A 13,026-nucleotide genomic window follows, 5' to 3' on the forward strand; every position below is an offset into this window, starting at 1 on the left:
CATCACGGGTCTGGCATCAAGACGCCGCACACCGCGCCGCTCCTGTCCCTGCTGGTGTAAGGTGATGGAGCTCCTGGTGCTACAGAAGAGACTCTGGGCCCTGGCAGCTGGAACAGAGAGGGGAGCCTCACCTTGTCTGGGAGAAGTTAGGGCCTTCCCTGAGGAAAAGTGTGCCCGGCAGCAGGAACAGCTTGTGCAAAGGCCCTGTGGCCACAGGACACACACACGAGGAGGTTCAGATGAGAAGGGAGCCTGGGGCAGGGCAGATGCTGAGGCCATCACACAGGGCTTCTGGGAAGGCCCCGCTGCCTTCAGTCTGCAGCGGGGGGCAGGCAGCAGTGGCCGTGGGGGACCAGTGGGTGGCGATGGCAGTGGTGATGGAGATAGGGCCTGGAAGCAGGGCGGGCTGGTGGCACTGTATCGGGGCGCATCTCAGAGCTATACGGAGGTGAAATCCTGGACACTGGGAGGCAGTAACACAGAAAGAAGCCCCTGCTGTGGACTGGCCTCCTGACGCACCCCAAGTCTGCTCCAGCCCCGGACTTACCCCAACCTCTGCACCCGCTTTTCTGTTAGCTGAGAAAGCCTCTTCCCACCACTCTGTCCTGAGCATCCTCTTCCTCCATCAGGAGCCCCCTTAAGTTTCTGGGACATTCTGTGGCTCCCTGGGTCATAGCCCAAAAGTGCAGGGCCTGGCACGTGGAAGCCCCTTCCCCACCCCCAGCAGCTGCCCAGCCTGGGGGGGCCCTCCTGGTGGGGAGGCAGCACGGAGCATGCCCACAGGGCAGAGGGCAGAGGACCGGAGCCCAGAGCCACACTGCGGTCAGGCCAGAGGAGCCCCGAGGGGTCGCACCCCCACCCCCACTTACGTATGCGGAATCCAGGGACCCGACTGATCAAGGACCGGGGCAGGGTCACGCCCTCCACAATGGCAGAGGTGGGGTTTGGACTCAGTCCTCCCTGCTCCCAGGCCAGGCTCTGGAGCGCAGCCGCCTGGGGTTACACCCCAGGTCTCCCTCATCCGAGCTGCAGGGCCACTCTGAGCCTCGGCGTCTTCATCACCACCACGACCCCCCCTGCGTGCTTGAGAGCACATCTTGTCCGGTGTCCCGGGCCCGGCTTGCCAGCCTCTGCCTGGTGCGTCTGGCGGCCCTGACCTCCAGAGCACAGCACACGTGTGGCGTGAGAGAACACGACCAGCCAAGGCCAGGGCTCCCTAAGGCGGGGCGGACGGTGACGATGACATCGGCCTTAGAGCGGGCGCCCGGGCCAAAGCCCTGCCCAGGAGGCCTCCAGGGAGCCTTGGAGCCCCAGTGGGCAGCTGCCCAAAAGCTCGGATCCAGGGAGCGGGGAACAACCAGGCGGCCCAGCTCCACCCTGGGCATCGACAGCCCTGCACTCCGGCTGAACACAGTCCCCTTTTCTCCACCAGTGGCTTCTGGACGTGCACACTTGCAGGGGCAGGTGGAGACGGGTGCACAAGGGCAGTCCACGGTGGGGGGAGGGGGGGAGGTGGCCAGGTGGGCTTAGCCTGGACACCCTCAGCAACCCCACACTCTGCTTCTCCTCTCCCACCTGATCAGGGACCCCTGCAAAGCCACATGCGGATGTCACCTTCTCCGGGCAGCCACCCTGGACTCCCCAGGCTCTTCCTCTGGGCTCACACAGGCCTTCCTCTGACAGCACTTCTTGCTCCTCTGTCCTCAGCGTGTGGTCATTATCAACAGACGTGTCCTGAGGGTGTAGGGCCTGCGCAGCCGGGGCCCTGTGACCCTGCCACTGGCCCCCGCGGGCTCCTCATCTGGACGATGGGCTAATGACCCCACCCCCAGGACAGACAGAAGGGGCAAAGTTTAGAAGGAAGGTGCTCCGGAAACAGCCCTGGCCGGGGGTCAGGACTGTCCTGGCTTCGTGGGCGTGTGACCCGTTCATGCGACCCCACACTTGGTTTAATGCCCTAATTTGGCTGCCCTGAAATTTTTAATTTTTAAACAAGAGGCCCTACATGTTTTGCAACCAGGCCCTCAAAATGGTAGTCGGTGCCAGTCAGCAGGCTCTGTTTCCGACCCACCTGTGACTCAAAGTCACTGGGAAATCCGGACGTGTCCTTCCCCTCAGGGGCCTCGTTTTTTAAACAATACGAGAAACAAGTAGTCAGAGCGACGCCTGTCTTCCCTGCACCCCAAATGCCGCTGATCAGTCTGGGCTCTCTCTTCCCTGACCCTCGGAATCCTCCTCAACATGCATCTCCAGCCGCTGCAGCAGCGCCAGCCCGGGCACCACTCACTGCCAGCGGGGCCTCCAAGGAGCCCTGGTGCCAGCTCGCAGCCCTCCTCTAGAATCTTCCTCCCACCCCTATAGAGGCCCCCGCCCTAAGCCCTCCTATGGGACTGATGGTAAGGCCCACAGAAAGCCCAGACTGGTGGGAGCCCTGAGCCAACCAGCCAACCGTGGGCCCCACTCTCGCCAGAGAGGGTCCAGCTCGAGGCCGCTGTAGGAAGGCTGCACCCACCGGCCCAGGGCAGGGAGCAGGAAGGGCCGGTGAGCCGAGTGGGCCGGTCTCCTGGCCTCCCGGCCTCGGTGCGCCCATCTGTCCGGTGGTGGACGTGTGGGGAGACCTCAGCCTCTGGCCCACCTGCCCCTCTCCTGCCCAGAGGCCCCCGGAGAGCAGTGGTGGTGCCGTGAGAGTGCCCAGGCCCAATCCTTCTCCTCTTCCGTGGGATGGGGGCGTAGATAACGGGGGTGCCTCACAGGCAGGGCGCAAGGTCGGCCTCTGCGGCTGACAGTTGTGATAATTATCGGGACAGGCACCCAGGTGTCTTCTCTGCAAAGGTCTGGTCAGCGCCTGGGCCCTGCTCTCTCCCGACTTCTTCTGAATGAGGGGCAGACGGAGCAGGTACCAAATGCAGGCCGAGAATATTAAAAGAATACAGTTCAGTTTGGGGACAAACCTGGTAATGCTATGTGACTTGAGCTGCACCGGAAAATGGAATGGGGGGAGCCTTTGGGGTCCCGTGAACATATCCCCAAAGATAGGAGAAGCTGTCTCCATTTCCAGGGCTAGAAGACACGGCACTGACTGTGCCCCAGGCGGGAGGGGACGCAGGTGCCCGCTCAGCCCACGGAGGGACCTCCTGCCCGGCCCCTCATCAGGGGCGCCCTGGGGGGGAACGGGCCGCTGCAGGGGGAGCCGGCCCTCCAGGGTTTACAGCCAGCCGGGAGTCCAGGGGACCGGGGTCCAGAGGTCCCCACACTTCACGCGGACGGCAGACCCCGGATGCTGCTTCCAGCACAGTCTCGGACGGAAGCCCCCACCCGGCCGCAGCCGACTCCACACCCCAAATCTGGCTCAAGACACCGTGGGGCGTCGAGGCCTAGGGTTTCCTGACGAAGCCCTTGCTGCCCGCACCCCGCAGGCGGAGGGCGGGGGGAGCCGTAGAGCCCAGGGGTCCTGGGAGGGGCCATGGGCCTGGGGGCGGAGCCACGGGAAGCCTGGGGCGGGGCGAGGGGGCGAGCACGGCGAGGCCGAGCCAGGCTCGGGGGCGGAGCTAGGCCCTAGGGGCGGGCCCAGAGAGGCCTGAAGTTCGGCCGCGGGGCGGCGAGACCGGACAGGTCGCTGAATCAGAGTGTGGCCTGAGGACGAAGCTGCGGGACCGAAGGAGGAGCCAAGAAAGACGGAGGTCTACCCAGGGCCGGGGGCGGGGCCGGCGCGGCGGGCGGAGGCGGGGCCGGGCTGCGCGGAACCTGGTTCCGCCTGGGGGAGGGGCCGGCGGGGCGGAGGCGGGGCCGCCGAGGGGGGCGGGGCCATCGTGGCGGGGGCGGGGCCGCCGCGGCGGGGCGGGGCCATCGTGGCGGGGGCGGGGCCGGGCTGCAGGGAATTCGGATCCGCCCGGGTAAGGGGCCGGCACGGCGGGGGGGCGGGGCCGGAGGCGAGGCGCCGGGGACGCGCAGGCCCCGCCCCCCCGCCGCGCCGGCCCGCCCGCCCGCCCGCCGGGAGCGCCCCGGCCGAGGCCGCCCGGTTCGCCGCGCGGTGCCGGCGGGTTCCATTGAGAAAAGCCGAGCGGCAGCAGCTGCGGCGGCGGCGGCGGCGGCGGCGGCGTCTGCGCGGGAGCCGAGGAGCTGGCAGCAGCCCGCCGCCCGCCGCCCCCGGCGGTCGGCGCTCCCGCAGCGCAGGGCCTTGCCTCCGGCCTCCGCAGCGGCTCCGGGCCGGGCGCGGCGGGCTGGGGCGCGGGCCGGGGCGGCCGCGGAGCCCGGGGGCCGGGGGCATGAGCCGCCCCGCGGCCCCGCCGCGCCCCCGCCGCCCGCCGCCGCCCGCCAGGGGCTAGAGGCGGCCGCCGGGAGGGCGCGCGGCGCCGGAGACATGTCCAGGAGGAAACAGAGCAACCCCCGGCAGATCAAGCGTGAGTCAAACTTTGCCCGCCGGCCCCGACCCCCGCCCGCCCCCGCACGCCCGCCCCCGCACGCCCGGCCGCGCCCCCCCCCGCGGCGCCCGCGACCTTCACCCCGCGCCGCGCCCCCGCGCTGTGCGCCCCGCGCGCGGTAATCTCGCTGGCGGGCCGGGCCCCCGCGGCGCGGCTCAGACCCCGGGGTCCGGCCGGGAGGAGTGTCGCGGCCAGCTTGCGCCCTGCCCCTCCCCCGCATCGCTGAGATGGTGCGGCGATACGGCGGCCCCGATCTGGGCTCAGATAAAGTTTAAAATATTCCATTCTGCAAGTCCCGTCCTGATAAGATCGCTCTGTCGGGACGGGCTGAAATTGTGATCTTATCTCGCCGCGCGGTTGACTCTCCCAGGCTTTGTATCTAGAGGGAGAAACAGAGAGACCTGGGAGGGAGAGGGGGCACTCGGGCCTCCTGGAAACGCATGGCTCAGTGCGGGGACGGCCCGCGCCCCCGCCTCTTCTGCCGGCCCTAGAGCCGCGTGGCTGGGGACGGAGATGGGTGCCGCCACCGCAGCCCGTGCGCTCGCTTCCAGCCGATCAGACCCCCCCGCCCCAGCCCTGTCTCTGGGGTCTCCAACTCGACCCTGCCCTGCCCGGGGACTGCCTCCTGGAGGTCCGACCTTACTCTCTGTCCCTGCCAATGCCGCACGTGCAGCCGGCAGGCACCCCCTCCACCCCCCCCCCCACGCCACTCATCCGAGGGGGCTACGCTACTGCTCCCAAGTCAGGAAAGGGGGCTTCCAGGGGCTAGGCCCCAGGTCACCGTGGCCTCTGCTTGTGTCCCGTGTTTCTCGCCGGTCCGACCTGTGGGCCGCTCCCCAGGGGCCTGCGCGGTTGTAAGCCGGTACTGCCAAAGCCCGGTGGTAAAAGCGCCGCGCGCTCTGGGCCACTGGCGAGGAGCGAGAGAGCGAGCACCCAGGAAGCACCGCTCCCGCCTCCTGCCAGTAACTTCGCGCCTTTGCTGCCAGGGCCTGGGCACGCGGTCTCCTCTGGGGGGTCGCATCTCCCCGGCCAGATGGGAAGCGAAGAGCGGGGCCCCAGTCCTCTGCCCAGCGGTAGGCACCCGGGCACTGCCACTTCTGTCCACATGACCACTGCCACCGGGATCCCATGTGCGCGGGCCTGGGGGGGTGTCTACCCCTCAGGGCCTAGAAAGGGGCAACGCAAGCGTAAATCTGGGTTCCCGTAACCCACTCCTCCGATGTGCAAGCGGGACATGTTTTCTGAAAGTCGCCTTCTATCAAGTCAACTTAAGTATTAAAACCACCCACGGTCCCCGATCTGCGCTGGTTCTCTGGTTTCTTTTTCCCCTCCTCCCCTTGTGCGCCTCTGTTCGCCTGTTCTCGTGTGTGCGTGTGTGTGTTTCAGCGTGATGAGAAACACAGATAGCGCGGGCAGGGAGATCTCGGGCTGGGAACCGATCAACTGCGCTGATAAGGCCTCCCGCGGGGCGAGCGCGGGCCCAGCTGGGTCGGCCAGGGTGTGCCTGGGGCCTGGGACGCACGGGGCGCACAGGCGAGCCCCCCGCTGCTCACGCTCAGCGCAGCCAGGATCCGGGCAGGAGTGGGGGCGCAGCAGGGGGGCTGGGCACCCTCCCTCTGCAGTCCCCCCCGCCCCCGGCCCGGGCGCCTCCTCCCTCTGGCAGATCTTGGCGAGTTAAGATGTGAGCGCTGATTGTCACCAAGCGGCGGCGCACGCCCGCCCTCTGCCCGCGGCTGTGCGTGCGGCCCTCGCAGCTGTGCGCCCGCCGCGCCGGCCTCACCTGCGACCAGGCCGCGGGTGTGGAGGGGTGGAGGGGAGGGGGCGAGGCGCTTGGGGCCACCGCCCCCCCGCGCCCTCACCAAAGCCGGGGCGCAGCTGCCCGCGCCTCTGTGCGCCTTTTGTTCCGCGAGGAGATAGATGTGCCGCGCTGATAAGGCGCGCAACCGATGGCGGCGGTGATAGGCGCTTCCATTTATTAACTTCAAACGTGGGAGCGGGAGGGCGGGGGGAGGGCGAGGCAGGAGCGCGGCCTTGGCCGGCCAGATGGCCGACACGATAGGCCCGGCCGAGCTGGCTGGAAGCGCGGGGCAGAGCCCAGCTCGGGACCCCCGGCCCGGCGAGCTTTCCTCCCGCCCGGGTCGATGTGAGCTCCGATAAGCGCAGGGCTGGTCGGCCGGATGGCGATCTCCAAGAGCGATAAGAGGCCTTATCTGTGGCCACCAGGCCCGGCCGGGTTCGAGGCAACAGCAACAACAGCATGCGGGGGAGTCGTGGCTGGGAGAGGCGGGGGGCCTCGGACCCGGGCCAGAGCGGGAGCAGGGGGGCAGCGGGAGCGGGCGTCTGCGCCGGGTCGTCTGGGCGAGTTTTCTTCCCAAACATACTTAATTGCCAAGAAGTTGATCCTCCCCTGCGGCTGGTACAGTCCGTCAAAATGAAAGGAAAGTGACTCGCACTGGCCCGGGGCTCTGGGGCGAGGGGAGGGGACACCCCGCCCGATTCCTATCAGATGGTGTGAGATAGGCAGAGGTGGGGTTTGTCACCTCCAGGAGAGCGTGTTTTCCCCTCGAACCGTGTTAGGGTTGCTGTGCGTTCCTGGCAAGTTTTAGGTGTAGCCTGCTTGGAGTTTTGTTGAAAAGCACCGGGGTGGTTTCCATCGCCCAGGCTGTTTGGGGTGAGGGGGAGCCGGTGTGCTGATGGTCTTTCTGAGCAGCAGCCCCCCTTGATTCATTCAGCAAATCTTTATTGAGCACTTGCTGTGTGTGTGCACTGGGTCCCAGCCCCGCCCTAGGTGGCTGTTGCGGGGGGGTAAACAGGTAGAGGTACAGTCAGGGATGCTTCCCGGAAGGGGGGGTGCCTTCAGTGAGGTCAGGAATAAGCCAGCCATAGAGATGCCTCCAAGGGACAGTGGGCTGGCCTCAGTTTCCAGCTCTGAAAAATGGGATGATGATACCTGGCTGTTGTTGGCGGGGGGGGGGGGGGGATGAGGGGCTCAGAGGGACACGAAGCCAGGGAAGGGTGAGGAGGTGAGAACGAGGTGAGGAGGGTGGGGTCAGGCCTCAGTTTCTCAGTTTTGGAAAAATGTGGACAGGAACAAGCCCCCAGTTCCGGCTGGTGAGGTCACGGCAGTACGAGGACCCTCGGGGACTGTGGTGCCTCGTGGAAACCCAGGCCAGGGGGGTAAGGGGCCTCCCGCGGAGCCTGTGGACTTGCCCCGTCGCCCCGGCGGCCACACTGTCTCCAGTGGGGGTGTTTTTCACACGTGCTCGGAGTCCGATTGAACAAGTTATCGGTGGTCACAGGATGACTAATTCACTCCGTGCCTCAGAGCCGAGCTCCGCTCTCCCCAGCAGCTCGACACCCACCTGTGGGGCCGCCAGTGCCTTCTGGGGAGGGGCGGGTGCTGGGGGGGCGGCCCGGGGTGTCGGTGGTCTCTCCCCTGGACTTCATCTCACTGGGAGAGGACGGTGCACACACAGCAGTGGGGGGGGGTGTGTACACAGGGGGCAGCTCCCTCGCCTTCCACGGCCTCCGTCTCCCTCTCTGAAGGACAGGTGTGACAGTGCCTGGCATCTAGGGGTCAGCAGGGACGTAAGTCCTGTCCCCCATGGCCACGGCCCCTCCTCAGGGCCCTGGGCGCGTGGGGACCGATCCGTGGTGAGCCAAGGGGATGACGGGCCGCGACGTTCAGGAGGGCTTCGCTCTGGGCCCCCAGCCCCGAACCCGGACTTGAAAGGGCCTGGGGGTCCCCGGGGCCCAGCCGTCACCCCTGAGCTTGGGCTCTACGCTGGCTCTGGATGGTTCTTAGCCTCCTGCTGGGCTGGGCCTCAGGGAAAGCGAGCGTTCATTCCTGCGTGGACGGGAATAGCAGTACCAGCAGTGGCTGGTACTGAGCTTGCTCTGGGCCTGGCCACGCTTTACCTTCAAATAAGTCCTGTTCTTACCACGCGTACAGCTGAGGACACTGAGCACCGATTGCTCGAGTTCCTCACCCCAAAACATGGCAGAGCCGGAGCGGGACGCAGGCCGCCTGGCCGCCAGCGCACTGCAGCCTCTGCCCGCGAGCAGCACGCGGGCTCGTCCGCCCCGGGCTCGTCCGGCTCAGTCTCCACACCTGTGAAATGGGCCGTCGGGAGGGCAGGCAAGCCGGGGTCCTTCTCCAGCCCAGCCCTTGCCGAGTCCCCCGGGGCCTCCTTCCCGAGACCCCACGGCGCAGGGGTGGCCTCGGCCCCTGGGGAGACCTCAGCCAGCCCTGCCCGGGGGCCCGAGCCCCGACCGCGCCCCGCCTGCCCAGCCAGCCCCTCCCTGGAGGTCACCGCGAGCCCAGCGTGGCACCAGCCCCGCCAGGGACTTAAATGGGTCAGTTGGGGAAGAAAGGAGGAGGGAATGTGATGCCATTAATTGTACCCCTTATCTCCTGTTTCTATGCCAACCAGACGTTCCTGGGGCTTGACGGACGCGTGAATAATACTCCCAGCCGGCCTCGCTGCCGTCGACGGGCCTCCTCCTGGAGGCAGCTGGTACCCACTGATGGGTATCGCCGAGCCCAGAGACCAGGCCTGGGCTCCTGCCCACCCGGCCACCACGCCCCTGGGGCTGCCCCAGGGCCCCTGTTCCCATTTCACAGAGGGGGAAACTGAGGCCACAGCCAGGTTTGCTCGCTGAGCCTCGTCTTCCACTCCCCCACTTCCAGAAGTGGGGGCAGCAGCACCCGCGGAGGGAGTTGGCCTCCACAGCTACCTCCCGGCCCCACTGTGGGCCTCAGTGTCCCCAGCTGTCACAGAGGGAGGCCGCACTTCTTGTGTTACTATGAGAAGAGGCGTCTCTGCATGGGGGCTGGGCTGACAGCGCCCATCAGGCAGCCCCTCGCCAGGGCCCGTGTTTCAGCTGAGGGGCTGGCTTCTTCCAGTTGCTTCTGGCCCCGGGGCCTTTGCACGGGCAGCTCACATCTCTGCTGCCCAGGAGCAGGGACTGGATCCATCCTGTCCCCACATCGTGGGCTTTCCAGAACTGTCAGATACATGACCTAATGGAGATAACAGCGTGAAATGGACGTGGGACTATGAGCAAGGCCTGCCCGAGGGAGCCTCAGTTTACCTGTCTGCGCAACAGGGATGATGACATGGCTGGCCCCTGAGCACAGGCATGAGAATCCAGGGGCAATTTGTGTGATCTGAGATGTGCCACCTCACCTCCTGTCCCCACAGCTTCCCTGCTGAGTGGCCGAGGCGAGTGTCTCTCTCGTTCCCAGTCCTGCTTCTCATCTGTACAATGGGTACAACACCGGGACCTCCCTCCGAACCTCAGGGGTTCCACCCCCCACCCTGTCCCCACACCGGGAGCAGAGGCTTTACGCTCCGGGCGCCGGGCTGCAGGCCAGCCCTCATCTCCAGAGCGGGAGGCCACCTCAGTGGGGGCCGCTGCTTGGCCTTGAGTCCTGGCCTCACTGTGACCCTGGGGGCAAACGATTTTGCTCAGCCTCAGTTTCCACTTTCAAAGCAAGAGCTTAAGAACGGCGCCTCCTTCCTCAGGTCTTGATGTGAGGTCTGTGCGGTCTCAAAAGCAAACTATAAAGTGCTGTCCCAAGGTCATGTCCTCACTGGACGCGGCTGGCCTGGGAGCTGCTGTTAGGTTCATCGTCACTATTGAGTCACCCATCTCACAGGTGAGGAAGCTGAGGCCCTGGGAGACTGCAAGGCCATCGAGGCCGCACAACAGGAGCAGGGGTCGTGGCCCCCAGGGGTGGGCAGAGGCTCCTCTGGACAGTGTCTGCTCAGCACCACCCCCCAGGCCGCCTGACCCAGGACCTTTCCAGCCAGGCACCCCCCCCCCCCAATCTTCCAAGGCCCCCTGTTTGGGAGAAGGCAGTGTCCCCGCTGGGTCAGGAATGCGACCTTGGGCCGAGCTGGGTTAGGCAGATAAGCAAGCCCCTCCCCTCCCCCTCCCGTCCCTCCTTTCTGCCTCCCCTGGACCGGGGGCTGTGGCCTCTGAGCCTGGGTCTCCCCGCAGGTGGGAGTGCCTGCCGATGCCCCTCAGGCTGGGCCTCCTCACCCACTTCACACACCGAGGAGCGGAGGACCAGGAAGGGCGGGCGGCTACGGCAGGCCACACAGCGCACGCGCGGGGTAGAAGCCGGTTGGAGAGGGTGCTGTGCTGTGGCGCCCAGGCTGGTGGCCTGTGTCCCAGCCCCCCCGCCCCCCCCTGGAACTGGCAGGCATGCCGCTGCCTGGAAGGCGGGGGGCGGCCACAGTGGGCGCCTCGGCCAAGGACGGGCTGGAGTCGGGGCTGGAGGCTTAGACTCTGCAGACCCTGCCTTCCCCAGGCTCCGTCCTCACCTTCCCACGATGGAGACGCCGGGGATGCCCGGCTGGGCCCGAGGGCGCCCGGGCCTCCTGCGAGCTGAGAGCCTCGGCTTCCCCCCAAGATGGATCCGCGATGCCAGCGGGGTGGGGGAGGTGGTGTCGCCGGCGCAGCCTGGGCCAGAGCTGGGGAGTCACTGGGGCTGCGTGACTGCAGAGGACAGAGGTCGTGTCTCCCCTCCTGGGTCCCCCGGGCCTGCTTCCTGCCAGTCCCCCTTGGTGTCCGACGCAAGCGCTCCGGCCCTCCCAGTCTGCCCTGCGTGCTTGCACCTGTCACAGCCTCCTGCCTCAGTTTCCCTTTTCTCCATCAAGCCTCCATGCTGCAAGTAAGACCCAGGGAAGAGGGGAGGCCAGGGCCAGGTGGTCATGCCGGGGCGGGGGGGGGGCCTCACTGGGGACAGGGCCTGGCAGGCAGGGGTGGACTCTCTGCCCCCAGGGAGGGCTCGGTGGGGGCACCTGGCATTGGGTGCTCGTACACCTGAGACCAAAGAGGAGGCCTCGGCTCAGGGCCTTGGGCAGCCCCAGGACCTCGCACGCCTCCCGCCACCCGAGCCCAGCTTGTCTGCCCCCCGCCCCCCGCCAGCTCATCCGCCGTCACCCTGAGTGCTTCCGAAGCCCCTGCGTGGGCCCAGGACTTAGGGCACTGGCTCACGCCTTTCCTCCAGTAACTTGTGAGGGACGCTCGGTGACCAGCCCAGTGCACACGGGGACACCGAGGCTCAGGGGGCTTACAGGGGACCCAGGACTGCAGCTCGAGCTCCCCGCCCTGGGGGAGGAGGAAGGGGTTGGTCGCAGTGGTGGTTTCCACACGTTGAGCTCTCTTGGCTCCCTGCCGGCCCGGCGACAGCCGTGCTCAAGTCCAGGAAACCGAGGCCTTCCTGTGGCTCCGGGCAGTGGCCAGCTGTGGGCCCCACGCTGCTTCTCACTGGCTGTGTGGCCTTGGGCGAGTCCCTTCCCCTCTCTGCCCTCCAGCTGCGGGAGAGGGACCGGGGCGGTTCTTGGGGCCCCACGCGGTGGGCGGTCCTCGGGGAGACCGTCGCTCCGCACCACAGCTGCCTCTCTTGAAGCGGGAGCCCTAAACCTCGCAGGCTCAGAATGAGTGGATTGGGGGTCCCTTCCTTTGGGTGAACAGAGGTGTTCCCCTTATGGGCCGTGGGTGCCGCATCCTCTGGGGTTTCCCCTGCAAGAGGCCCGAGGGCAGGGGGGAGACCCTTTACCATTTGAGGGGTATACTGAGCATACCCCAGGCTGCCCAGGGCCTGTGGAGCCAAGCCTCAGGTCAGGACCTGCGGGGACAGAGCCCTCCAGGGTGTCCCCGCTGCTGTTTTTGTCACTGATCTTTTTCAGCTCCTGGAACTTCGGGCCTGGAAAAGGCCCCAGGTAGGGGCCAGGCGAGCCTGCAGGCCACAAGGTGGGAGGGCGTGGGGCTTACCCCCTGTCCCCACCCGCCACGCCTCCACACCCCCAGTCCTCTTTCACTTCACGGGCCTGGCAGAGCCCAGGAGCCCTGGGACCACTGTGACCCTGAGGTGGCTTCCTGCCTCGGTTTCCCTTCCTGTGCAGCATGCCCACACCTGGCTCTTTCAAAACCAGACATTTTCCCAGAGAACAGAGGGAGCCCCTACGCTCACTGTGGTGGCCCTGACGGCCAGGGGGACACCCAGGCCCTCGGGGGCCCCAGCCAGGCCAGCTGTCCCCCTCCGCCTCCTGGCTTTGCCGGCCGAAGCCCGGTCCGCCCGGAACTGTCTCCCGTCCGGGCCTCTGGCGGGCGCAGGTTTCAGCTCCTGTGATAACTCGGAAAGTTGAACTGGCCCCATTACTGCGCTAAGATGGCTGGCGAGATACGGCCTTGATAATGGGGGAGATACGGCGTCTCCGTGGCCAATAGCCCAGCCTCTCCACCCATTAACATTCCCCACCAGCGATCCGTTCCTGCCGCCTATCTCCTCCGTTTCCACTCCTCCCGCAGATAAGAATGGAAATTCTGACTTCATAGCTCACTGATTAAAGTGTCTGGATTTCTTGATAATACACAGATAAATTATGTTTTTGAAAAAGAAGGTAGGGAGGGGGGTGGGGATGGTGGGGGCCCTGGAGGGGAGCCCTTGGCCGCCTCGCCCAGCCTCTCCCGGCCCCCGGGGCCAGCCTGCACCTCCCAGGCCTCCCCAGGCCTCTGGACCGGCAGTGTCCAGGGGCCCGGCTGGGGAGGGGAAGGCGCTGGCCTCTACTCGCAAAAGCCGCAGGAGTCG

At 66.8% G+C, this 13,026-nt stretch overlaps 1 protein-coding gene across 2 annotated transcripts in view; it reads left to right on the forward strand.

The window, feature by feature from the left end:
* Nucleotides 1-4,248: 4,248 nt before the first annotated feature.
* The window catches only part of ZFPM1 (zinc finger protein, FOG family member 1), a 60,753-nt gene continuing 51,975 nt past the window's right edge, over nt 4,249-13,026 (forward strand). For both annotated transcript variants that reach the window (XM_039226692.1, XM_039226694.1), the window contains exon 1: nt 4,249-4,400. In XM_039226692.1, the coding sequence (XP_039082623.1) occupies nt 4,361-4,400 (40 nt within the window). In that variant the 5' untranslated portion in view covers nt 4,249-4,360. The remainder of the gene's footprint in view (nt 4,401-13,026) is intronic.

The sequence above is a fragment of the Hyaena hyaena genome, unplaced genomic scaffold (assembly GCF_003009895.1).
Source record: "Hyaena hyaena isolate Hyena2069 unplaced genomic scaffold, ASM300989v1 scaffold_1, whole genome shotgun sequence".
Classification (NCBI taxonomy): Eukaryota; Metazoa; Chordata; class Mammalia; order Carnivora; family Hyaenidae; genus Hyaena; species Hyaena hyaena.